We start from the raw sequence: 24,367 nt of genomic DNA on the forward strand, positions 1-24,367 counted from the left end.
TTTTATATGCACATCAACAAATTTCATTATTCATTACTTTCACATTCATGGCGTCATTGTGTACTTTTCCAAAAATAATTATTATACTAGTTCCACCACATGGATGCATCTTTAAGTACAAATAAAGATACAGGAAAAGGAAAAAATGTTTTGAATTTAAGATACCTTCACAAATCCACATCTACATAATATGGCAGAAATTGAAAATGCTAACTCCTTATTGTCATAAAATTAAGTCACAGAAATTACACCAAAACATGTTCCATAAAAAACTGGGTTTTAGCAAATAGTTAAACTGCAAAGAGTATGAAAGTTACTTATTCCAAATAAACAAAATGGTGATTAAGTCCATATGAACCCAGGGTATACACAACTTCTTCATTACGTTCAATTAAGTATTCACATCTAAAAGAACAATGGAGGAGACAGCTCATAGGAGAAATCAAAATTATGCATTAATATGTTACCACAAACAGCTACTGTGAGTCATAGACCAACACTTACCTGTCAGTCAGGAAGCCACAGATCAGTGACCTTGCCTCCGGACTTGTCTCGACATCAGGAGGAAAATGCAAAGAATTCCTATGGTCCATAATTTTGGAATACGTGCCCACTAAACTGTCAGCATAAAAAGGTGTATCACCCACAAGCATCTCGTACAGGAAAACACCCACAGACCACCAGTCACATTCACGTCCATATTCCCCCTCACCTCCCTGTGACTGAAGCACTTCTGGCGATATATAGTCAGGAGTGCCAACAGCAGTATCCGAGCGAACTAACCCATCCTATTCATAAATAAAATTATTATATTAAATATTGGCATCAATAAAAGCCTAGCATAAAATGATAACTACATAATGCTAGCATTGTTAGCCAGTTAACGTGACAAGTTAAATGAATTTGGTAGTCCCATGAAATCAAACAATCACTTTCAAAATTGTTATTATAGTTTTTTTTATTATTGTACTCAGTTATATTCAAAGGTTTACTGACAAAAACTATTCTTTCACTCAATTTAAAAGTTAATACAATAGCACCCTGCTTAACAGTTGGGCTAGACAAAATGCACCATCAGGTATTCTACCAATGAGGACACGACTTCAAACCTGGGATGACAATCAAAACTAAACGAAAGTCAAAACCAGATAATTTCAATAGTTTCGTTCCCAGGAGCAAAATGTAGAAATAAAACAAAATGGATTTAGAACCTGGGGAGCTTAACTCAGGGCTGAAATGAAATCGGAGTTAAAACTACTCCAGGTCGATATTAAACTAAAACTCTGAGACGAAACAAAACGTAGATGACGTTTTGCACCAGAGGGACCACATGCTTCTCCTTCGAACAGTTTAGTTTCGACCCACACACAAAGTATGAAGTATGGTTGAATGAAGTAGAGGTTCAGCCTACCATCATTAAACATAATGCATGGGGCACTCATATTTTTACCACTAACAGGAGAACGGTGAACGCAAACTGGCCATTCGATTTCTTTGGTCAATGTTTAAACCTCTCTACTAGTATTAGAATGAAAAAACTTTGTAAATTTCACATTAATTTTATTGACACGACCAGTTTCATCACTGCGCGACATCATCAGGTGCATATACAGGAAATGACAGTCTTAAATACCCTGGGATACATGGGGGCGGGTGCTGGACAAGAGGGGGTGGTTGAGTGAGAGCGAGGGAAGGTGGGGGGAAAAAACCCAGGAAGAGGAAGGCTAGGAAAGTCGGTGCGGTGTGTCACACTAAGTCGTTAGGTGGGGGGGTGGGGTAAGGGTTAGGATTGTGGTCAGTGTTAATAAAATAATAAACTGGTCGTGTTAATAAAATTAATGTGAAATTTACAAAGTTTTTTCATTCTAATATGAGACAATTTCACGAAGTTACGCCGCAAACCATTCCATCTCTCTACTAGTCAAACGTAATGGATCAAAACTATTCCCTCTTATCCCCCTCCACTCAACTTCTGGGATCGAAACTTAATTATGAGCACACTCCACTGCTCATTGAGCAGTGGAGTTTTGATTAATTCAGTTTCGTTCCTGGGAATAAAGTTTCGTACCAGGTGGAAATGAAACTCCTTGGTGATTTTAATTTCATGCGGGAATGAAAATCCACCTAGGCCTCATATTTTTGTTTCCCTCCGAGGCGAAAAGAAACATTTTCGTTTCACTCGCCATCCCTGCTTCGAACTAGAGCTAACGGATGAAATTGTCGGCATGGTGCAGGGAACAGCTGAGCCTGCCAACAAAGAAGATGACGCAGATGCAAAGACTGCAAGTGACATCAGCTGAGTAGCCGCAGAAACTGCATTCAAAGGGATAACCCAATACGTACGCCTTTTTTTTAAATCTGACCTTAAAAATTACAAAAATTTAATAAATCAGAAACATTGATTAGGTAATCAATGTTTCCAGATACCTGGGAGGGCCTTGCCCCAATTATTTCGGTTAAAGGGGGGTTTCACCTTGCTACTTGAACATGGATTCTGCTGAACCATTAAGACCATAGGAGGTATAGATAAGATGCCTGGTTCACAGGACGTTTCTTCTCCATAAAATGCAACACCCTACAACCTTCAATATCCCCTTGAAAAGGTTTATTTGTTAGGATTTAATATAATATTTCTTCTTTCAGAATTTCTGAGCAAAGTGGGTTTGTATAGTTAATTAAAAAGACCTTGATTCTGGCACAATTCAGAAACGATGGTGAATGCTTTGCACCACCTAACAAGCTTGCAATTAACTATCCAGATATTTCTAAACACCATGAATCACTCGCCGGGTGAGAGGGTCTCCCGTGCCACGTATGGTCGATGGGCCATAGTTTCAAGACCCCTCTCATATAGTAATTTTTGGCTTATTATTTCACTTACCAAATCCATGCGCATACATGTTCCAAAGTCTGCCAGTTTTAAGTGCCCATGCTTGTCAAGGAGCATGTTGTCTGGTTTAACATCCCTAAAGAAAAGGGTAAAACAAATGAAATAATTAGGTAAGTTGGCTAGGTGGAATCACGGTATGATACTAAAACATTTTTTTTGAGCTCCACATTTAACTTATAGAAACTTAATTCCATAAATCAATCCTTTCCAATGATTTTGAGGCGAATAGAAGACAGCTTTGTCACCTGTATACACAATATTATGCTCAAATACCATTACCAGCAAGGGGTAGACAGGATGTGATGAAGGAAATGAGGGCTGCCAGGTGGTAATCGAGGAAATCGTATGAGTGATGTCTTATAATATACACAAGTATCACATCCAATACAAAGATTGAAATTCATTTTCTAAATACTAACATACGAATGAACGAAGAAATAACTTGAACTGTGATGATAAAGTCCTAGGAGTTTATGATATCTTTTTATATTTTTCACTCAAACCAATTCAGATGTATGTAATCATACCAGTGAATTAACGTAAAATGGAATGGATTTTGTGTAAATCACATTCGATACGTGCCAATTAATAGTTACATAGCCACCACAAAGTTAATCTAACTTGAGTAGTACAGCATACTCCCTATTACCCAAGCTGTGGAGAGACAGCACGAATAATCGGAAAACACAAATAATCCAAACTTTCACCTGAATATCATTTGATTTTCATAATTCATATAAATCAAACGATTAAATATTATTTATGCACATTTTCTGTTATTTTAGATTGCTTTCTGGAATCATTAAGAGCTTTCTTTTCCTGACCGCAATCTTTTTAGCGGCGAAAACGTGATTTTACTCGCATTCCTACCACTCCGTATCATACCTGGTTTCCGAAAACCACGCATCCGTGGCTGCAAGATGACAGATTCAGAAAAGTAGTTAACAAAAATGCTTCAAAACCACTGTGCAACGTAGGAGACTACACTGTCACGCACCACGCCGCTTAGTCGAGTCTCGCACAAGTTGTCCGGGCTGTAACTGCTGCCAGATGCAGATCCGTGATCACTGAGCAGCACAATCGCACACCGCAATGTTTGGAAAACATGAACACAGAACTCCCGTGAAGGCAATGGGTGTGCAATCACTCAGTAGCAGTTATAGCAAACCATGACTTATGGAAAATTGTCTACGCTGGCGAGTGCCCGGCTATGACTCATGCTATCTCTACTTCAACTTCCCTCACTGCCTTCACTGCTATTCCCTTTCTCTCCAATTTGACCTTGACTCGTCGCAGCATAAACATGCCCGAGTGCGACAATATCTCCGGTTCCTTTGGGCCGTATTTAACCGCATGCGAGGCCACAGTAATAATTGCGAATTTACGATATTAAATATGCAATTAAAGATCATTAATCACATTTTATCTAATTTATGATTAGTTAAACATTGAAGAATCTTTGGAAATTAATCAAGAGTTTTTTTCCCACTGCTGATCATCGTCAGCATTGCTAGAACAGACGCCAAATTAGACTTGAAACATTCCTTGATAGCAACTAAATAAAATTATATCATTATTTGAAGGGAATTCTAATGTAAATAATAAGTCCTGTGTGGCCTAGCATTAAAATGCAAATATCCTGGTGCTTTTCCGTCATTTACATTTTTTTTAAAGATCACGGAAGACATCGAAAAAGTGTAAAACACATGCACAGATAAGCCGCAATACAGATAACCCGCAGCCGGATAATCGGGAGACAGCTGTAGTTAGAGGAGGTTAAGTCTAATATTGTCCAACAAAAATTTCTAAAAATACGTATGTTTTTCAAGCTAAAAATGTTTGCCTGAAAGAGTATAAATGTCAGATCCAGTTCATAGAGAATGGCTGCTTACCTATGTACAAATCCCATGGAATGAATTGCATCCAATGCTAAAACTACCTCAGCACAGTAAAATTTAGCCCACCTCTCAGGAACATCATAATTAGACATGAGATTAACTAGGTCTCCCCCTGAAAAAGAAGAGAGCTATTACACACTCAAAAAAAATAAACAAATGGCTATTAAGGAAACCAAGCTTTACACATCTATATTTCAAATGAAAACAATGATAAATATCATCATAAGTAAAGTACTTTGCATGAGAAATAAAATCGTGACATGTAAAGCTCTCGAATTTCCATAAAACTTTACATTGCGCTGGCTTAAGACCGACTATATCAACACCCAAGTAAGTTAGATTTTTGAGATTTTTTAACGCGGAAGTTGAGAATTTCAAAGTTATTAGATCTACAATGATAAGTGTATTACCTACGCTTGGATAAAAACCAATCATACAGCATACCTAGCTCTGTTTCTTACAAAGATACCAATCTGATTTCAAAGAGGAGTTGTTACATTTAGAAATGTTTCCATAGCCTTATAGCATTACAAGGTTTACAGAAAAACCTTTTATTTCATTCATAAAATGAAGTAAAAACTGCATGGATCACAAAAAAACTTGGGAATCATAGAACAGTTCAACATATATAGTCATCAAAACTGTTCTACTAGGCAGTCACCACTACATAATCAGTTGCCCACAAAACTGATGTCTACTTACCAGGCATATAATCCATTACCATGTACAGGTATTTCGTATCTTGGAAAGCAAAATGTAACTGCACAATCCATTCAGAATTTGCATGTGCCATAATATCCCGCTCTTCCCAAAAAAAGGCGGAGTCTGATCTCTTGATCTACATAGGAAAGAACATATCATAATACAATTATTAAGTATTTCTAAACAATCCTTAAAAATTAGACTGACATCATTAAACATGTTACAAGTGCAAACATGCAACAGTGCAAAGTAGTATCACTCCATATCTTATATTCATTCATTTCGTATTAACAAGAGTGTACTGTCTTTAAATTAGATGATGAGAAACTTATCGATAAAAAATGTAAAATAAAGACCACAGACAACAAAAGCAGCCTTTTGCGGCACACTCACCATTTCAAATTTGCTAAGAAGTTTCATGGCATAAACTTTGTTGGTTGACTTATTCCTCACCTGCAAAATAAAGAGTCAACCAGGACATCGTAATGATAAAACTATGTATCCATTTCATTTTCAGAGCAAATATAAAACAAAGCATGCACTATAGTCAGAGATTCTTGAACCATTTAATCTGATATAAGAACAGTCATTGAAAGAATGTACCCACCAGCTGTACTTCTCCAAAGGCACCCCTTCCAATGACCTTAATCAGATTGAAGTCATCAGTTTTCATGCGCAACTGGAAGATATCACTGGCAACTGAGTCATCTGAAAAACAGATTTTACATTATATTTCAAGACTGATATTATGCGCATGTAAAAATAAGAATAGGATATTAAGCTAATGATAATTGGTCCACTTTTACTATTATTGCCCTTAGGAATCCCAAACACTTTTTTCGATTAACAATGTTATTATTTTCATCCTTTAGACTTGGAGACAGACTGATGCTTGCTTTTCACTCTGAGGTTGTTTCTTCCACGATTCACACCTAGAACTAACAAAACAACCATGAAAAAACTGAATCCAACACTGCAAGTTACAATTTTTTGTGCTAATTTTCCCAATACTTCAAAATCGACCAAACCCCATGCTGATTTCGGCATTAATTTCACCAGGCTCTGCACGAATTTTTTTCTACCAACACCCTGGCATACCCATATTATAGACAGAGCTCCACGCTAAGTGCTCCAAACAAATGATATGTAGCTAATTTATACAGTAAAACCTCTATGTGGCGAACCTCTTTACATGGTAAACCTCCGTACTTCATACCACCCCTACAGTCCCATCTGATTTACATGTAAATTTATATGCAAACCTCTTTGTAGTGAACCTCTTTATATCATAAAACCTCCACTTATCATACCAAGGAGATACCCCGAGACGGCCTAACTATCTCCGAAAATTGTACCGAGACAACAAGAGACCATTAATGCAGCTGCGAATACGTACATGGAATGACAATTTCAGCAATAAATGTTTCACTCTTTATTTTCTTACATAACTTTAATATGCTGTAATTTTCACGTTAATCATTAGTTGTGGCCATTTTGTTCAATATGAGAGAATACCTAATAGTGAATAAAAAATAAGGTATCCAACTATCCTAATCATTTTAAGTGACTTGAATTGAGAGAGATAACATTGTTTTTTCTCGAATCATGGTAAAAATCAAGCCATAGAGCTCGCTATCTGTAATTATTAAATAATAAATATATGTTCACCAATGCATGCATGTTTGATAAAACACATAAATATAATGGTTTAAAAGACAGTGGTGCCTTTCATTTCCGAAGGATACGAAAAAATGGTGCCTATCACTAAAACCTCTCTGTAGTGAACCTCCATACATCAAATTGGCCAAATTTTGATCCCCTCCATTACGATGTAAAGAGGTTTTACTGAACTATAAACCAGCCTTCAGACAGTAGCTTCCATAAAGCAATCACTTCCTGAATCACTGCCATTTTCGATGTCTCCTTTTCCATAACTTGCTCTGACATCATAACATTTACAGCTCTCATTCTATTGAAAGCCAAAAGTCACCCTACAATTACTCTTTGCAAGATGGGCTTCCCAATCATTCAAAACTAGCAGGCCATCTGGTGCTGCTTACAGGATAGTACACAAAGAAGTGGGAAACTTAGAACGTGGAATTCATGGTCGCATGGCAGCATTTTTACTTTTTCTATTTGAGCGTATCTAGAGGTGTGCCTATGGCAGGATACCCAATGGCAGAAGTGGTATGACATGTAGTAACAAACTGAAACGAGAAAACCACACGAAGGACGCTTGGACACAACAGAAAGTATCACTATGGGGTTCGTGAGCATGAGATGCACCTAAGTACTAACTTAGGTAGCAATCCGTCCAGTCATATAGAAAAGCAAAGCAGACAGACAAACAGACATTCTCTTTAATAAATAAAAATTGACAGATATTGAAGATAGATTGACCAAACCCCACAGCAATTTTTGCGATAATTTCACCAGAATCCAAGCTCATTTTTTTCTTTGAACAACCTGCCATACCCATACCTCATAAACCATAGCTGGGGGAATTTCTAACCGTCAGTTAGATTTCATGATTTACCCATTCTCTGCCTTTCCATTTTCCTCAATCCTACTCCTCACCAAATGAGTCGCATAAATAGTCAACCACCCAATGCCCACACACGAAATGCAGTCAACTTAAAATAAGTTATCCAAGTTCATAACATTTTCAGTGATAGAAATAGGGATAAGTAGAGAAATGGAGAAAGTGATAGGTAGCTCTACTGGCCATCCCTGAAAATTATGCCAGGAAACAATCATTTTTAAGCAATCACTCCAATGATCCCCGAGTGAGAGAAATAGAGAGAAGAGAAACAATGAAACTTACATCTATTCATGTACGCTTCCACATTTTTCATTCGTTTCACCGCAGGATGATCACAATCAGCAACCAGAGCCTGGACGGTGTCCTACAAGAAAAAAAGCACAATTATATCGTACATATTGCAACATCATCACTGATAATAATCATTATGCTAATTCACTGATACAATAATTTACGGTGAAAATACATCACAAAGATAGTAACTGAACTGAGTCAAAACATTAAAAAATTAAAAGAGTAAAGCAAGCTTTATCAAAATATTCCAAATTGATGACCTTTAAAGTTGAAATCAGACAGCTTACACACAAATAAAAGATAGACATTACTGACCAATAATTTACTACTAGCAAAACTTATGATGAACACAAAAATTAGTAAAAATTGCTTGTGTCATGAAGACGGCCTAGGATTCTCATTCATGCGAGATAAATTAATATGGTAGTCTATCTTCAGACTATGATAAGCATACCCAAACCTCAAAACATAACACAAGGTTAGGTAAACCTGCAATTGCAGTACATAATGAACACAGAAATCAAGATTTTGAATGGATCTTAAATTCAGATAACCAAATGAATTTATTCCAACTCTGACAGACTTTCCAAATAAAAATCTAAAACATAACAAGTTTCTCAAAAAAAAAAACATATCCTTGGTCAATCCCACACTTGCAGTTGCAACCCTGTGAATATGAATCAATGTTGACACATAGATGTACTTGTATCAAATTATACTCATTACAGCACAGAAATACTTACCAAAAGGCAGTCTACATTGGCTATACTTCGAGGATCTTGAATCTTTTCTTCCAGAAGCCGCAACCTTCGCTTGCGGTCTTCATCTTTGATTCCATCCATGACTCCACCTGATTTATGAACAATAAAAAAATTACAATAAGAAAAACAAACTCCTAAGTAATTGACATGAGAAAGCTAGATAGAGTGAAAAAGTGCAGCCCATGTTACATGTTTTTTTTAATTGAATTTTAAAAATTAAACCCTAGTGAAATAGTACTTCTGTTTGCTAGCATGGAAAAAAGAACAAATTTTAAGCTAAATGAAATAATTAATCATTCACAATCTTCGATTCAAAAGCTAATAAAATTATAAAGCACATCCTTGTATCTAGGCACACAGCACATTAAGACAAATAGGTATGTTATACATCAATAACACAAAACTTGCACTCAGTAACTTTAGGATTTCCAAAGAATTTCTCTCCCCCTTTCATTTACACTTGTCGATGAAGGTGAGGCTAGTTCTCAATATGCCAGCCCCACCTTTCAAACCAAGACCAATTGCTATGGAACCGAAAGCTCTGATCAATAGGATAACCAAGTACAATATTCTAATTGAAAATTACAGATTCTAAGCAATGAGGAAATTGCAGCACAAGTGAGAATTTAAGTGACTATTATGGGTAGGGGTTACTGAAAGTGAAGCAAAATGTATTGGAAAGGAATGAAACCACATGAATTCAGATTAGTTTCCCTTACTTTGGAAATTTAACTAACAATAGGTTTTTGTAACATGAACTACATTTAAAAAGAAAGCAATATGAATACTACAATTACTATTATGACACAATCCATGGTACCAAATTATTGCTTTAATGAATGAATATTCAACACTTACAATTACCTCTGATGACTGATTCCAGATTACATTACGTTAATAAAATGGATGATTATAAATAACACTGATCTCCTTAAAATTAGCAATAGTGATTGTAGTAATGTAAGACATAATCAACATAATTAGATTGAGACAACACAAGCTTACATTAATTGCATTGAAAAACACAAGAATCAAAGAGCAGATAATGAATATATTGTCCAGCCATCTAATAAAAAAATATAATTACTCGCAAATCAATGGAGTCACAAGAAAGTTTGAAGAGCAATAAGGTTGTCCTTTACAGAAATTATTTAATAATAGCTTTTTTGTGATTTCCAATTATTAATCCAAAAGGAAGGTGAGTAAAATTTAAAACAGATGCAATCTCTTTGATTAATGCAAAAATATCTGGGCTGAATTCTGCAGCATTAGAATGCATGAGAATTTACACTTTTTGCACCAAGGATTACATACAGAATTGCTCAAAAGTTTACAACTTCTAATTAATAAAGTCATAGGCTATATTAAGTTTACTATTGACCACAAGGTTGCTTCTACCTTCACATCTACAAGTTTCAGATACTACAGTTTAGCCCCCCTGGCATGATTTTGCAATATCTTCCTGATTCGGTGTGAAAAGACCCGACTATCAAGAGTGTCTTATCAACTGAGGCAGGGACGAAATAATATGAAATTACCAGTTCCATCCCGTTTTTCGTGAGTAATACATCGGTATCAAATACGTTTAAAACTTACCTGGGAATCTTACTTCATCAAGATCACCACGGATTGAGCTTTATAGAAATTTCATCACTATCAAGGGATATTACTAAGAATGTGGATTAGGGAATATTTGCTAAAGATCTTGTTCGTCATGTACTCCTGAAAAAATAAGAAGGAGCTAATAAGCGATTATTGATGTCATTGCACAACAGAAATTTGATACCATTTAAAAGCCTTTCAGAACAATAAAATACACATAAAAGGTCATAAATGTGAACGAAATCAAGAATTAACAACTACAATAACACTTAAAAGGTGAATTTGACAAAAATATGATACGCTGTCAACAAATGCTGGCACACCTACTTAGGTGTGACGGTTAACATCTCCTGAGCTTCCAACGTAAATTTTTTCCAAACGCCAGTAAAACATATCTGGGAGTTATGTTACACTTATTTCGATTAATAATAAGGATATTTATGGCAAATTATTGTGACATACACAGTAAACATGCAGGACCACAGCCCACGTCTCAATATAAGTGGCACATACGCAGGAGACATTCAATTTCAATAATCAATGAAAATATCAACTTACTAGGGTTTAAATTGACTATCCGAACATTTCTAAATAGAATGAAACCTTGCTTCACAAAAATGTAAAATAACTCGTCATATCGCATTCTGTACGCTCATACCCGCTCTTCAATTTCAACATGGCTTCTCAGCTGTAGGCCGACCTCCATCATCCTCAGTTATGTAAACAACAGCAATTCCGCAAGCGCTAAATAATTTTCTGTGAAGTGCCATTGTATATATTGCGAATTATTGAGCGGAAAATCCGCTCGATTCAATGATACATTTACAGGTTGACCGATTAAATTCAGATTTAAGTGTATGTCTCATCTCCTTTAATGATTCATAGAAATTCGACTGAAATCAGAGGCCTTGAAATGCGAGCCTCTGGAGAAGAGTAGGTATGTTTATTATATTTAATTTTACCGATTTCACACTCCAAGTTTGTTGTTTATGAATATCTATCCTTATCTCTAAGTCTCGCGATTCACCGTACCTCGGTCCGCTATAACCTCAGTTCGTGTAAACTTCTCTAATTCAATTGTAAAATAGAGTGGCCAATGTTTTTCTGCCTCTGCGTCTGGAATCATGAATTTTGATGTGGCTGATCATCATTAAATTTTAATTGATCAATAATTCTCTTATACAATCAATATTCATATCGGCCAAACGCAGCCCTCAGGTACACTATTTTTCGTCTGTCAGAACAGTTCTTGTTGCGGGTTCCTAGAACTTAAGGTACTCTTGTTCATTCAAAGTATTCTTCTATTGTTGTCATCCGCTAATTGATTGATTGCTTGATCTTTGGATATAGTATATCATCATTAATCGTTCAGCCTCACCAAGTATTAGGCATAGCTCACCCAGCAGCATTCAACCTTAACTTTTCTATTTCATTTTTTCATTTCTATTTCGTTTGTCCATTCCTCTTACCTTTCTTCCTGAATTGTTATATTCCTCCCAATTCAATCAGTTATATCTACTGATTTGCTATATTGCCTATTGGTATTGCTCTGCTGTCTCATCCCTATCCCTCTTGTCTGTTGTATATGTGCACTTCTTTATTCATCATGAATTTCTCCCTCCATCAAAATTTTCCAACTTTCTGTCCTCTCGCAGCATCAGTCCTCAGTTTACTCACATTCCCTCCTCAGTTCTCTGCTACCCTTCATCTGTCACTGCAACAGTATTGCGGCTGAAGCCTTCTGAAATACCCCTTGGGAACGGTTCCCGCATGTAAAGGGTGGAACATTGGTTCCCTTTCCATGGAACATTGGTTTGACTCACAAATTCATTCCCCTTGAATAACCCTCCTCCACCCCTGGAGTGGTTCATTATCATCATTATTCAGCAATCATGAGATTGGTTTGATACGGTGTTCCACTCAATCCTCCTAACCACCCACCCATCCAATCTAGCTTCACCTCTCGACTGTCCTATCGCCCTGTCTTTTCTTTCTCACCTGTGCATTCTCTGTTACATCCTACATAATGTTTCCTAAAAAAAACTCATTCCTTGTAGTTTAGTTGCCCTTTTTCAGTTTTAGCATTCTTATACTTTCTTCAATGCGACTTCATCTGTAATCTTTGGACTTTTCTTGATGGCTCTTTTTCTCCCAAAAACTTCTTTTGTGAACTCCTGTTGTCCCCTTTTATTGGTGTTCCAGCTTTCTTCCCTTGATTTCTTAGTAAAATCCTCTTTTTTGCACTCATTACTTCTTCTTAACATAGTTGGGTCTCCTTCACTTTTTCCACCTGTTGTACTTCATATGTATTTCTCTTCAGTTTCTTGAATTTCAGGTGACATTTCATCATCATACTAAATTATGGTACCTGTAGACATCTGCTCCCGTTACGTCACATCTGTTATGCTGCTTATGTTACATCTTCCTCCTCTTCACCTTCATAGTTTGTCATTGCCATGTAAACCTGTACCGCCATGGCATCTAAAGGCCTGTTTACACGGTGCACTAACACTTACGGGTTAATGTCTAAATGTATGAATGCGAGAATGAACGCAAAAATGCACCGTGTAGCCACCCAACTTGTGCGAATGCATGCCCAGAAAATAGAACCTGTTCTAATTTGGTTCATGCATTCGTACATGTTCCATTCTGGTCCACGAAAAGTCATTCATGCAAACAGACATTAACTCGTACGTGTTAATGTATCGTGTAAACAGGCCTTAACAATTTGGCCTCAATCATGACCATGATTTTCCTTCTATTATGTGGCAGAAAGCTTTTCACCCGCATACTGGTGCTTCTTCTAAGCATTATCCTCACCCCAGCAATAACAACCATCAATCCTGTGTGTACATTTCTGTTGCTTCTATTTCAAAATTATCTTCTTCAGGCCACTTCACATATTTTCAATATATCAAGGGTCATTCTTCTCACTTCCACCTCCAAGTTATCTAGCCTGGCACTGATCCGAAGTGTTCTCTCATTCCCTGTTCCCATCCTTAATGTTCTACCACATTTTACCAATGTACCCTCTCAAGTAGGCCCCACCTTGAGCTCGGAATGGGGACTAGTTCTCCTCCAAAATATTTTACTTGAGAGAATGCCATCATGTCTTTCATTATTTGATTGAAGTGGCTGCAACTCCTTGGAATAATGATGTGGTGGTTTCTCCTAGCCTTCCACATTGCAGCACTATGGCTGTTAAAGTAAATGTCACCTCACCTGCAAAGATATGAGTGTTGCTGTACTGACCACTGTGGTCTTCACTTCGAAGGGTCCCTAATCCAGGACCCTTTCCTCGACGAGCTCACCCACGGAGGACCGTCTCATCGACCCTACCAGCCTTGAGGAGCCTCCCTCCCCAAAAGTGACCGCTCTGACTGCAATTTGAAAATCAATCAATCAATCCGATCATCAAAAAATGATTGTTTTCATCGCACTCCTACCAATCAAGTACGTCTTTGAACTGTGTTTCTGCAATGAAAAATAACGATTTTGTTAACTTTGCTAAAAACGTGGCTGCGAACCACCGGAAAATGGCCATTTTAGCAAAGTTAACAAAATCGTTATTTTTCATTGTAGAAACACGTTTCAAAGATGTACTTGATTGCTTGATAGGCAGGAGTGCGATGCAAGCAATCATTATTTGATGATCAGATTGTTTGGTTGATTTTCAAATTGCAGTCAGGACGGTCACTTTTCGGGAGGGAGGCCCTCCGCTGGTAGGGTCGATGAGATGGTCCTGCGTGGGTGAGCTCGTCGAGGATAGGGTCCCGGATCAGTGACCCTTTAGAGGGTGTCCCACGCCCATTATTGAAGTACCTGCTCCATGGGCCCATGAAACACTTTTTAACCTTTTTGCCGCATGTGAGGAGAAGGTTTTCGGAGATTGAACAGCAGCGAAAGGGTTAACTAGGCTAACTTATCCAACGATAATAATAATTCAAACAACTGTTGTAATTTTCCACACTCTCTTCTTAATTTGCTCAATGGGTTTCGATGCTTACACATCATTATCAAGAGTTGTCTCGAGTCTTATTAAAGAGACAGCTCTTGAAAATGATGGGTAAGCATTCGGTAGAGCAAATTTTAAAAAAAGTGTGGAAAATTACTGCAGATGTTTGAATTATTACTATCCATGAATTTCCACAAAGTCAACTCGTCGACAATCAATTTGTTACCCAATAATAGACCAATACCCCCACCAAATGCCATTGCTTTTAGGAAACAACTGTTTATTTGACTAGTAAACTCACTTTCTTGCTTTTATATCTTAATGTTGACCCACCATCCTCTCCTCAGTGGCTTTGAGCTTAGCCACGAGAATTTCCATATAATGTATTAATAAACCTAATCAGTTTCAATGCTCTTGTATCATCATCTACACACAAAACTCCAATGTGTTTGGGAATACCAGTTGTATTTTAACAAATTTTTGTAGTTGGTTGTGGTTATAGAGTGAAGAGTAGGGAAGGAAAAAGGCACAAGTGAACCACATGCAGGACAAAATGGCTTATTGTGCTGTAGGTGTAAGGTGGGAGGTGATATTTGGAAGGTGGGAGTGAGGGTATATCCGTAACAATAAAGGAAGGGTCTGAGTCATTCTTGGGGAAACAAATGGTGAAAGGAGAAAATTTTCTGTCAGGTCTCATGCAGTGAAGATAAAAAGTTTTTCAGCCTTGACAATGAGATAATTTTGATCCCAGGATCCCAAATAGTATAAAGAGTACAGAAAATTCAGATTCATTGAAGGTGAGATATTACACTCACAGAATTCTTTTTGTCCCCACCTCATTTTCTTCTGTGCTGAATTAGAATTTGTTTCCACTGCATTTGTCTGTATTGAATTAGACTCCATATTGTAAAAAGGTACGACTTAATTTTGAATATTCTCTTTTCTAGGTGTGCTGTGATTATTGACCTGAGAGTATTATTTGATAAGTCCCTTACTTTTGATCAGCTTAGTATCTTTCGCACATTGGGTTTTTGCATTATATTTACTAAGGACTTATTAATATTTACATGTTGCATTGCGTGTTCTCTTTCTTATAGGCCTATATTCCTTTGTTCCAACTCACAACTTGTCAGTTTATAATAGTAACCTTATGATGCAAGCCTACTTCATATTTGGAAAAATATAGCAAAAACTATGATATAGAAAGAAAGATTTCTTCACCATTACCATACCCATTTTATTCTTCCTTGGCGTTAACTTGTCAAATATTGTTTTAACATCATTAAAACTATGCTCCCTCAATCAAATTTTCTCACACTCTGAAGGTGGTGCTGTTTCTTTTATTAAGATATGTTATAACTATCATGATTAACATAGTTCATACCTTTGGATATCATCCCTGTTTTTTTGTCTCATGGATAGCATCTGTTATGAAGATTGGTATTATGGTGAAGGATTTTCAGTCTGTGGGGAACAATTGAATAAGATCAGTTAATAGGGGGTGTTGACATGAGTTTTAATTGTGTAGTGTAGAGTTTAGTGCATGCATATTTAGTCTTCATTTTTTACTCCATAGTTGCTTATTTCCACAGATCACTGGCAAGCATGGATGGCACAGTGGGTGCACCTGAAGCACCATCTATTGTAATGTAGCTGCAGTTGCTTACTGGTGGACTCACCCTTCACCAAAGTGTGTAAGGTATTGCCATCTTAAATGTCCACATATTTTGCTGTGAAGAAGGTGATTAGGAATAAAATATATTGAATGAAACTGAGACAGAAGAGCAAATATTCGAGGAATTGAGCAACTTAGTAGTGGATTCTTCACCAAATATCTAATAGATGAAAACTTCGTCTCTGGATGTCTTGCCTCGGCTGTGGTAATTAATGTTATGGAAGTAACTTCCCATCCTGTGTCCTAATCAAAATATTAGCATTTGGATGATGAGTTCGTGAACCAATCTCTCTTCTCATGGAGCAGTAATTGGTCCCTCAATGAAAAGGGATTATGTTGTTGGATTAATCTCTGCATTTAGATGTGTAAGTTAGTGAAAATTGTTCATGTGTTTGAATGCTATTGGATAGCACATAAGGCATAGACCACTGGCCTTGTAGATGGGAGGTGACATCCACCTTAGCCATGAGAAACCACTGAGAGTGATTGTCACTGAGAGGCTGAGGATGCTGTTGATTCAACAGAAGAAGAGAAGTGTTAGGTGTGATTTTTCCAGTTGAAGTTATTCAGGCCTCCGGGATTTCAGGAAGCTGTTAGTATGTGACCATTTGGAACAGATGGTAGAATAAACCAATTTTGGGCTGTGACAGTCCTTTAAATGTGTGTGCTGGCGGAGGAAACCATTACATTATTTGCTGTATTTGCTTCATCCATGGAGTGGCTGATAGATCAATGCCCAATTTGAATGTTTCCTCATCAATTTTTTTGTTTACTTGAGTCTTCTGCCATTGAACCATCACCTGCTTTTTGTCATATGTATTTTTATTTTGGCAAAGGCAACCTCATGAAAGAATTATCATTCTCTACTCATGTTTGCGTAATGCTCAGGGAATGTGAAAAGTAAGAAGTTTATATTCATCTAAGGGTGATTATTGATCTATGGCTGTTTTCTCTTGTGACATGTGCCTTAAATTTCGTCATTAGCTTGCCTTAGTTTATCCGTGTAATGTTTCCCAGTAACACTGTCAACTACCTATCCTTCAACTCAGCTAGAGTTGGTTGAGTTTGCATATGCATGCATGGGAGGCGTACCTGACGTTAATTCTTAAACTGCAATCCAAGTTTAACTTTCACTAAGCTGTATTTACTATGTATGAATTCACTTTTTTCAGCATTGTGGTATTGTTTGACTGGAATTTTTCATTCAAGTAAATACACACTAAGGTTGAATTCATATTTGGGTAGGAAGTGTTATCCTATGATAGCATTTATTATTATTTGTGCACCCTTGTCGATGATTTTTAATTCTTCCCCTGTATATGTGTCACACAAATCGTGTGAATAAGTCTTCTGCCATTGAATGATTGCTTAGAAATAATGATATGTCACCAATTAAGACTGATATGAAAATCTACAATGGTACACTATGACTAGGGCTTTATAATTTCAATCATTTATCTATTGATGTAATTATTTTATTTATTAGTGGTAGGATTAGTGAGGGAATTATTTTTAAAAAAACTCCAGAAAGTGAAGTGAATGGTTTTATTATAGGAATGAGTGTAACCTTGTCAATGTACAGCCAGAATTTAAGCAATTATTGCCTTTGATACTTAAAAGTTGGATTAAAAGCCAAAATAAGTTTAAGTCGCTAAAACAATCTATCAGAGACCTACAGAAGTAAGGATATAGGTTACAAAAATCCTTTACTCACTAAAAAGAGGCTTCTAGGCATAAATTCCTCTTCATTCCAAATGTTCTTTCCTTCCATTATTGAACACAGCTATTGAACATGATTTTATCAAGAAAGTCACCAAATTTCAGTCAACATGAAGTGAGGCGGCTCATTGATGTCGTGGAATCCTTCCATGAGATAATAGAAAGTAAAAAGACTGATTCCGCAACCTGGAGAGATAAGGTAAATCCTCATATACACTTTAGTATGAATGATAGTGTCAATGCATCAACTTTTACATCCAATGTGCATGGGTATAGTAAAAGGGTACTTTGCATTTCTTCCGTCAATAGAGCAAGGCATGGAGAGAAGTATCAGATATATATAATGCAATGGTCCCAACTCCACGTACAGCTGAGCAGCTGAGAATTAAGTATGATAGCCTGAAGAAAGAAGCAAGAAAGGCTCTTGCCAGAGCGATTGCGGAACGAGAGGAGGCTATAAGATCTGGTTGTGAACCAGTTGGCAAAAGTATAAGTCCTGTTCACGAGCGCTTGTGCTCCTTAATTGGGATAGCAGTAGATGGGCTGAACAATACCTTTGATACAAATTTCATGACATTTTGTGAGTATTTTTTCAATTCAAAATATCTTCTGTTTAAGTTACTATTTTTAAGTTCGCTGCATTACTTATTAATTTTTTCGGTGATCGATTCAGGTATCCATAATACATCAATTATATTATTGTGAATTGGGTTGTCATTTACATCATACTTCATTAACATGATTTATATTTTAGCTCAGCAGTCTTAATTCTCTCATATTGGTTAGTGTTGTTATTATTGTTCTATAATTTAAAAGGCTGTTTGTCCTTTTTTTTGTGTATAAGACTAAATCTCACGATTGAATTAATGCATATTCTTCATCCCATCACCTGATAGAATGGCCTCATCTACGATTTTTTATTGTAATTGTTAACTATGACAGAGTTTGAAAGGTAGAGTCTCATGCAGTTCTCCCTGTTTAAGTTAATGGATTGTAACTCTTAAAACATTACACCTATGAAATTAGGCACCAACTGCTGTGTGTTTTTATCTAAAACTGAGGAAGTGGATGAATGAAGAGTATTTTTTCATCACAACTTATCTTTCCCTTCCATTTACTGAATTCTTGTATTGAATGGTGATTGTGGATCTACTAAACAACCCCATCGAATTCTAGTACAGCAATAAAGATAAGCTGTGCAATTAAATTTTTTCTCAGAAAGCCAACTCAGATGTAGCAGCCAAAATTATTTTATGATAGTAGAAAGGGTTCTTTCCTCTGGATCCAAGGGTTGATTTCTTGTGACATTTCAAGGGCGTAGTCTGCCATCGTTGTCTTCATCACCTTGAAGACAATGGCACACTATGCCCTCAACACATCAGAAGAAATTAACACTTGGACCCTAATGGAAATCTGAGAACTTTTCCCATGCTTTTAATTTTCCAAGAAAACCTGAGATTCTATATTATGATTATAAACGTTCAAGTACATATTGGGTGTAAAAGTCTTTTGTGTGCTAAGTCTTATATGGGATTACTTACATTAGACTGACTTTTAATGATGTAATAGTAATTATTTAAATGCATCATATTCAAGTGAAATCTTGTGTAAGTTAATAATAACCTTTTGAGTAAAGTCCACCTCACGTGCTTGTGTTTCTGTCTCTTTGTTTCACTTTTATTTCCAATTACCTCATTATTATTATTTTTATAAATACTTAAATAATATTTGTCTCATTTCCATTTACCTGGTAGGTCAACCAATAGAAAGGACTGAAGAAAATGGGCTGGTGAGTTTTTTAGCTGTGATTTACTTATTAGCAGATGATTACTCTTTTTTTATATAATTAAAATCTTTTGCTCTTTTTAGGATAATGGGAACTGCAGCAGAACTAGTGCAAGTGGAATGGCAGGTATGTAACTTAAAATAAAAAGTGAAGCAAAAATCACTGTTAAACAGCCACAAACTGAAAGACCATTACATGAAGGCAGCTGTTAAGAGCTCATTAAATGTTTTTTTAAATACTTTCTTTTTGGACAATTCCTTGAGTAATAATACTTGTTGATATGTAAGTTCTCAGGGAGACTATAGCATCGAGTATCATATTACATTATGATTCTATTAGAAAATATCTGTTGGTCAAGAAATCTTGATTCTGTTTATTAGATTGGGGCTCCTATCCTCCTGCAAATCTGAAGAGGAAACATGTATCCCTAGCTATCCAAAATGGAGATAGAAGTAATTACAAATTTTATTTTCATTTAATTAATTTGATATTTGAATCATGTGGACAATGTAATTACTACGTAGTGACCTACAGTCAAATGACCCCTGAGGACAATTATGCCTAATCCTCGTGTTTCCGGGCTTAATGTTGATTAGAAATTAAAGCAATTCCTACCTCTGTATGTATGTGGTTCATGTTAGCTTGCTTAGAAAAAATAAAATGCCTTGCTCTCCAAAAAGTGCTGCTATCATTTCTGATTGACCTAAAAAAATAATAGGCATTTTTCCATTTTTTTAATCCATTGATTATTGGCTGGAAAATGTTGAAATTTTAAATCCTTTTATGAAGAGAAGCATATGCCTCTCCCATCTAATCACCTCGCGGCATTCCCCTTGAATATCAAATAACATTGTACTTAATGAGTTGCAACTTAGGCATATTCTTGATTTTAATTAATGGGTGATTGGCTGATTACTGGGCATTTATTTACTGAGACTTAATGATTTCTCATTTAAAATTTGGAACTTATTCAACTCAGTATGGGAGCTGTTACCCACCTTGGTTCCAGCTTATAAATAACCTCTCCAAAATCTGATTTTCTGAGATGCAATGCACATATTACAGGTAAAGTTTATTTTTTCCCAGCAATTGGTTCATCATCTCCACTGACCTCTGAGGACTCTCATCAGCCTTGTTCCAGCAGGGATGGCAGTGAGTGTCGATTGCTCTTTTGCATATTCTTATTATTCGGAAAAAGTACAACATTTTATACTTCATATTTTCCTGTGCTAATGCATATTATGTTATCAACTAAGGGTGGATCGAATCCAAAATTTTCTCAAATCCAAGTCCGAAATGGTGTCTTTCAGGGTTTCGAATCGAATTTTGAATCCTTCAAGGTACCGTCACTCTCCTTACTTCCAAATTCTTTCATCAATGCCGGCTGAAGGTGCTTCATTGCTTGCCGCAGAGAAATTGGGGCATAACTTAGCTTTATGTGTTTTTTCAATGCTGATGTGGTTGTGCTTTCTTCTGAAAATCAGTGCTTCACAATTCTACATCTTGCAAATATTTTTTTGCATGTAGTGAAATGCTGCCAAGCTGCGGATATTTTCCATCATTGCCTCCTGGTAGCACTATTTGCGGCTCATACCTAGATAGTGAGAGGATCAATTTCAGAAAGCACCAATAAGAATTTCACAAACAATTTCAAATCCTCAGGTTTGGAGATCCCAGGGAGCTCAATGTCTCAACATAACACTAGTGACTTCAAAATTGTATTCTCATTTAGAGTGAACTTTCTGAAAACGCTCTCCCTAAATTTTATTTATGGAAATAAATATTAGTAGCTTTGATAGATGAGTCACCTGAGTTAGGGGATTTATTAAAAACCATTTGTGTTCTGCTTCAAATCCATTTAATAATCTTCACATTTTTGGGATTCAATGGATTTAGGTGGATTCAACGACCCACCCTTATTACTAATCACGCAATATGATCAGTTATAACTTAATGTGATGGTTACCCATGTGCATTAAAGTGGATGAATCTAAATTGCAAGTTTTAATTTCATTTTGCATCTTCTAGTGACAGAAAATGTAACCCCATTGGCCTTGGAGGCACCTCAAATACGCTCCAATGAGGATGGTGGTAAGTAGGTTTTTTAAAATAAATCAAATTCAATCACAAGTCATTATGAAAGATTTTTACATCTGTTAATGTTTCATTTTTGAGCTATTTCATGACACATAGTTATTCCACCCTGAGAAAACCCAACTTAAAAAAAGTACTTCAAGTCACTATTAGTCGTTCTCAAAAAAATATAATCAGACTAGTTATTTAATTTAAAAAATTTATTTTGCAGCCTCATCACAAAGGAGAAAACGCCCAAAAATATCTGAGTCTAGGGAGGCCACTCGGTGTTTCACAGCTTTAGCTGAAGCCAAGACTGAACTTGCTCGTTTGCAAATTGAAGCGCTGGAAGGAAAGTTGAAATTCCAGAGGCAGAAGCAAGATTTACAATTGATGTTGCTACGAGCTGAGCTTGATGGGAAGGAACTTGATAACCAACTGAAAAGAGTCGAGTTGGAAAACAAAAGAAATAAAAAAATCTAATTTGTTTTTACCTATTGTTTAATTACCTGAGGTCATTTGATTTTAGTTATGGCTCTCAAACTGGAGGAACCTGCAATCCCTGAACAAACGTGGTGAAATTCTTCAATGATGAAAGATAAGTGGGATGATGTTGTGATCACTTGAAAATTCAGGAAGGAAACAATCCCAAACTATGTCCTGGTATTGAAATGATCATTTCATAAAAAAAAAACAATGAGTTGGCCAGTGAAGAGATTTCGCGTGATTTTCTTGGAGAAATTAGTACCTAGTATCCAGCCAAAATTTCTCACTTGTATCTACATTACGTATGTTTGTTTTTTCCGAGTAATTAAATATCTTCTGTCAGAATATTGCCTAGACATTTAAAGTTCGGACTAAAATTGTATAATTTTAGTTCAGAGTGACCGCATTTTTGGGTAGATGAATATATATGCATTAAAACTCCAGACTTATAACATCCCAAAAGGTATTCTTTGCACATATCAGGACTCCACCGACACATTTGTCTTAACTTTTACTCATTATGCCCCCCTCGGAAATATAAGAATACAACTACTTTGCTTCGTAAGAGATAACGATATAGGGTCAATCCATTTCAAATCACCCAGGCAAGGTTGCTCGACATTTTTAATTTTCCTGATTTTTTTATTGCATATTTGTTGCCTACAAGTAAACAATCACAAAATGATATCCAAAACAAAAATTACAAGCCATACTTTTTTTTTAGCAGCCATTTTTAAAAGGACAGCCGGGCAAATTTTGATGAAAAACATGGTTTTTGTAAAGTTTAATTTTGAAGCGATTTTAAAAGATATCAGAATACATAATTTAAAAACCAGCAGGAAATGAACTTTAGGAAACCATTTTCATAAATTTTCTATCATAAAAACACTCACAAGGAGACATCGCCAAAGTGATGTTCGGGATCTGGATGCCGATGTTATTTTCTGAAACTATATAGGTAAGGTAGAAAAAGTGTCACGCTTACTTCCACATAGACCCGGGTGCGAGAGATATTCGCATGTAAAGATTTTGCGCACCTTGAATTCCCTTGAATAGTCGCTCCCTCTCAACTTCAGCAATGGCGGTGCAGTTTAGTGCTGTGACTCCTATCGTGACCGATCCAAGTTTGAGTCCCAGTGACGGCAATATTTTTTTCTCTTTTCTAATTTTTGAAATCACTGTTATAACTCAACCCATTTGTTTTATTTAGTTACTTCGCGAGTTCCTGAAACTGTTTGTGTTTCTCTTGACTGTTACTTGGTTTGAGAGATTTTTGCATGTAAATATTTTGCGCACCTTGACTTCCCTTGAATAATTGATCTATCTCAACTTCAACAATGGCGGCACGGGCACTCTAGGGTGCTTTGACTCCTATTGTGAGCGTTCCGGGTTCGAGTCCCTGAAATGGCAATATTTTTTCTCTTTTCTAATTTTTGAAATCACTGTTACAACTCATCCCCATTTGTCTTATTTAGTTAGGTACTTCGCAATTTTCTTATTTTCATATCAATTTATAGATTTTAAATAAAACTCCAAATTGTGTCTTGCCACGCGAATTAGAGGACGTATATAATTACTTACATGTAAATTTCCGGGTAATTTGCTCATCCTCGCCCCAGCCATAGCTCCCACAACATCTTCGTATATTCGTAATATTCTCATTGTTGTAGCCTCCACCCCTCACATACAGTTCCCCCCCACCCCATGTATATTCCTATCAGCTGCAACAAAATTTCAACAGTGCACTCAACTCACATTTACTGTAATTAAGTAAATGTGAGTTGAGTACTACATATTTAAGTACAGTGCTGTACCCTTCCACCTGACCCAGGCACCACCTTCCCTCTCCCCCCCCCCCCCCCACCAATTTTGAAGACAGTAGTTAAGAATGGAATCCTCTACTTCCTTCTTGACTAAAGCTATGCTCTTAAACCCAATCAACACCTCCTTGGACAAACCCCTCCCCTTAACTCACACCTCAGAC

At 36.5% G+C, this 24,367-nt stretch overlaps 2 protein-coding genes across 5 annotated transcripts in view; one reads left to right on the forward strand and one right to left on the reverse strand.

Moving 5' to 3' along the window:
* LOC124165960 (rho-associated protein kinase 2) overlaps nt 1-11,358 on the reverse strand; it is a 56,272-nt gene extending 44,914 nt beyond the window's left edge. Inside the window, exons 1-10 of one of the 2 annotated variants that reach the window (XM_046543508.1) lie at nt 11,248-11,358; nt 10,684-10,809; nt 9,070-9,176; nt 8,315-8,396; nt 6,098-6,198; nt 5,884-5,943; nt 5,491-5,626; nt 4,783-4,900; nt 2,882-2,966; nt 505-788 (exon numbers count right to left, since the gene is read on the reverse strand). In XM_046543508.1, coding sequence (XP_046399464.1) covers nt 505-788; nt 2,882-2,966; nt 4,783-4,900; nt 5,491-5,626; nt 5,884-5,943; nt 6,098-6,198; nt 8,315-8,396; nt 9,070-9,168 — 965 coding nt within the window. In that variant the 5' untranslated portion in view covers nt 9,169-9,176; nt 10,684-10,809; nt 11,248-11,358. The remainder of the gene's footprint in view (nt 1-504; nt 789-2,881; nt 2,967-4,782; nt 4,901-5,490; nt 5,627-5,883; nt 5,944-6,097; nt 6,199-8,314; nt 8,397-9,069; nt 9,177-10,683; nt 10,810-11,247) is intronic. The other variant, XM_046543507.1, reaches the window with a different exon arrangement.
* A 64-nt stretch (nt 11,359-11,422) lies between these two features.
* LOC124165962 lies at nt 11,423-22,390 on the forward strand. Of its 3 annotated transcripts, XM_046543511.1 has the most exons (9): nt 11,423-11,626; nt 16,237-16,524; nt 18,103-18,237; nt 18,348-18,618; nt 19,793-19,827; nt 19,908-19,950; nt 20,911-20,976; nt 21,853-21,915; nt 22,130-22,390. In XM_046543511.1, the coding sequence occupies exons 3-9, from the start codon at nt 18,112-18,114 to the stop codon at nt 22,378-22,380; spliced, it is 855 nt and encodes a 284-aa protein (XP_046399467.1). In that variant the 5' UTR covers nt 11,423-11,626; nt 16,237-16,524; nt 18,103-18,111; the 3' UTR covers nt 22,381-22,390. The 3 variants fall into 3 exon arrangements, with proteins under 3 accessions (XP_046399467.1, XP_046399465.1, XP_046399466.1); XM_046543509.1 differs by having other exon boundaries at nt 11,424-11,626; nt 16,237-18,237; XM_046543510.1 differs by having other exon boundaries at nt 11,424-11,622; nt 16,237-18,237.
* Nucleotides 22,391-24,367: the final 1,977 nt, after the last annotated feature.

The sequence above is a fragment of the Ischnura elegans genome, chromosome 9 (assembly GCF_921293095.1).
Source record: "Ischnura elegans chromosome 9, ioIscEleg1.1, whole genome shotgun sequence".
Lineage (NCBI taxonomy): Eukaryota > Metazoa > Arthropoda > Insecta > Odonata > Coenagrionidae > Ischnura > Ischnura elegans.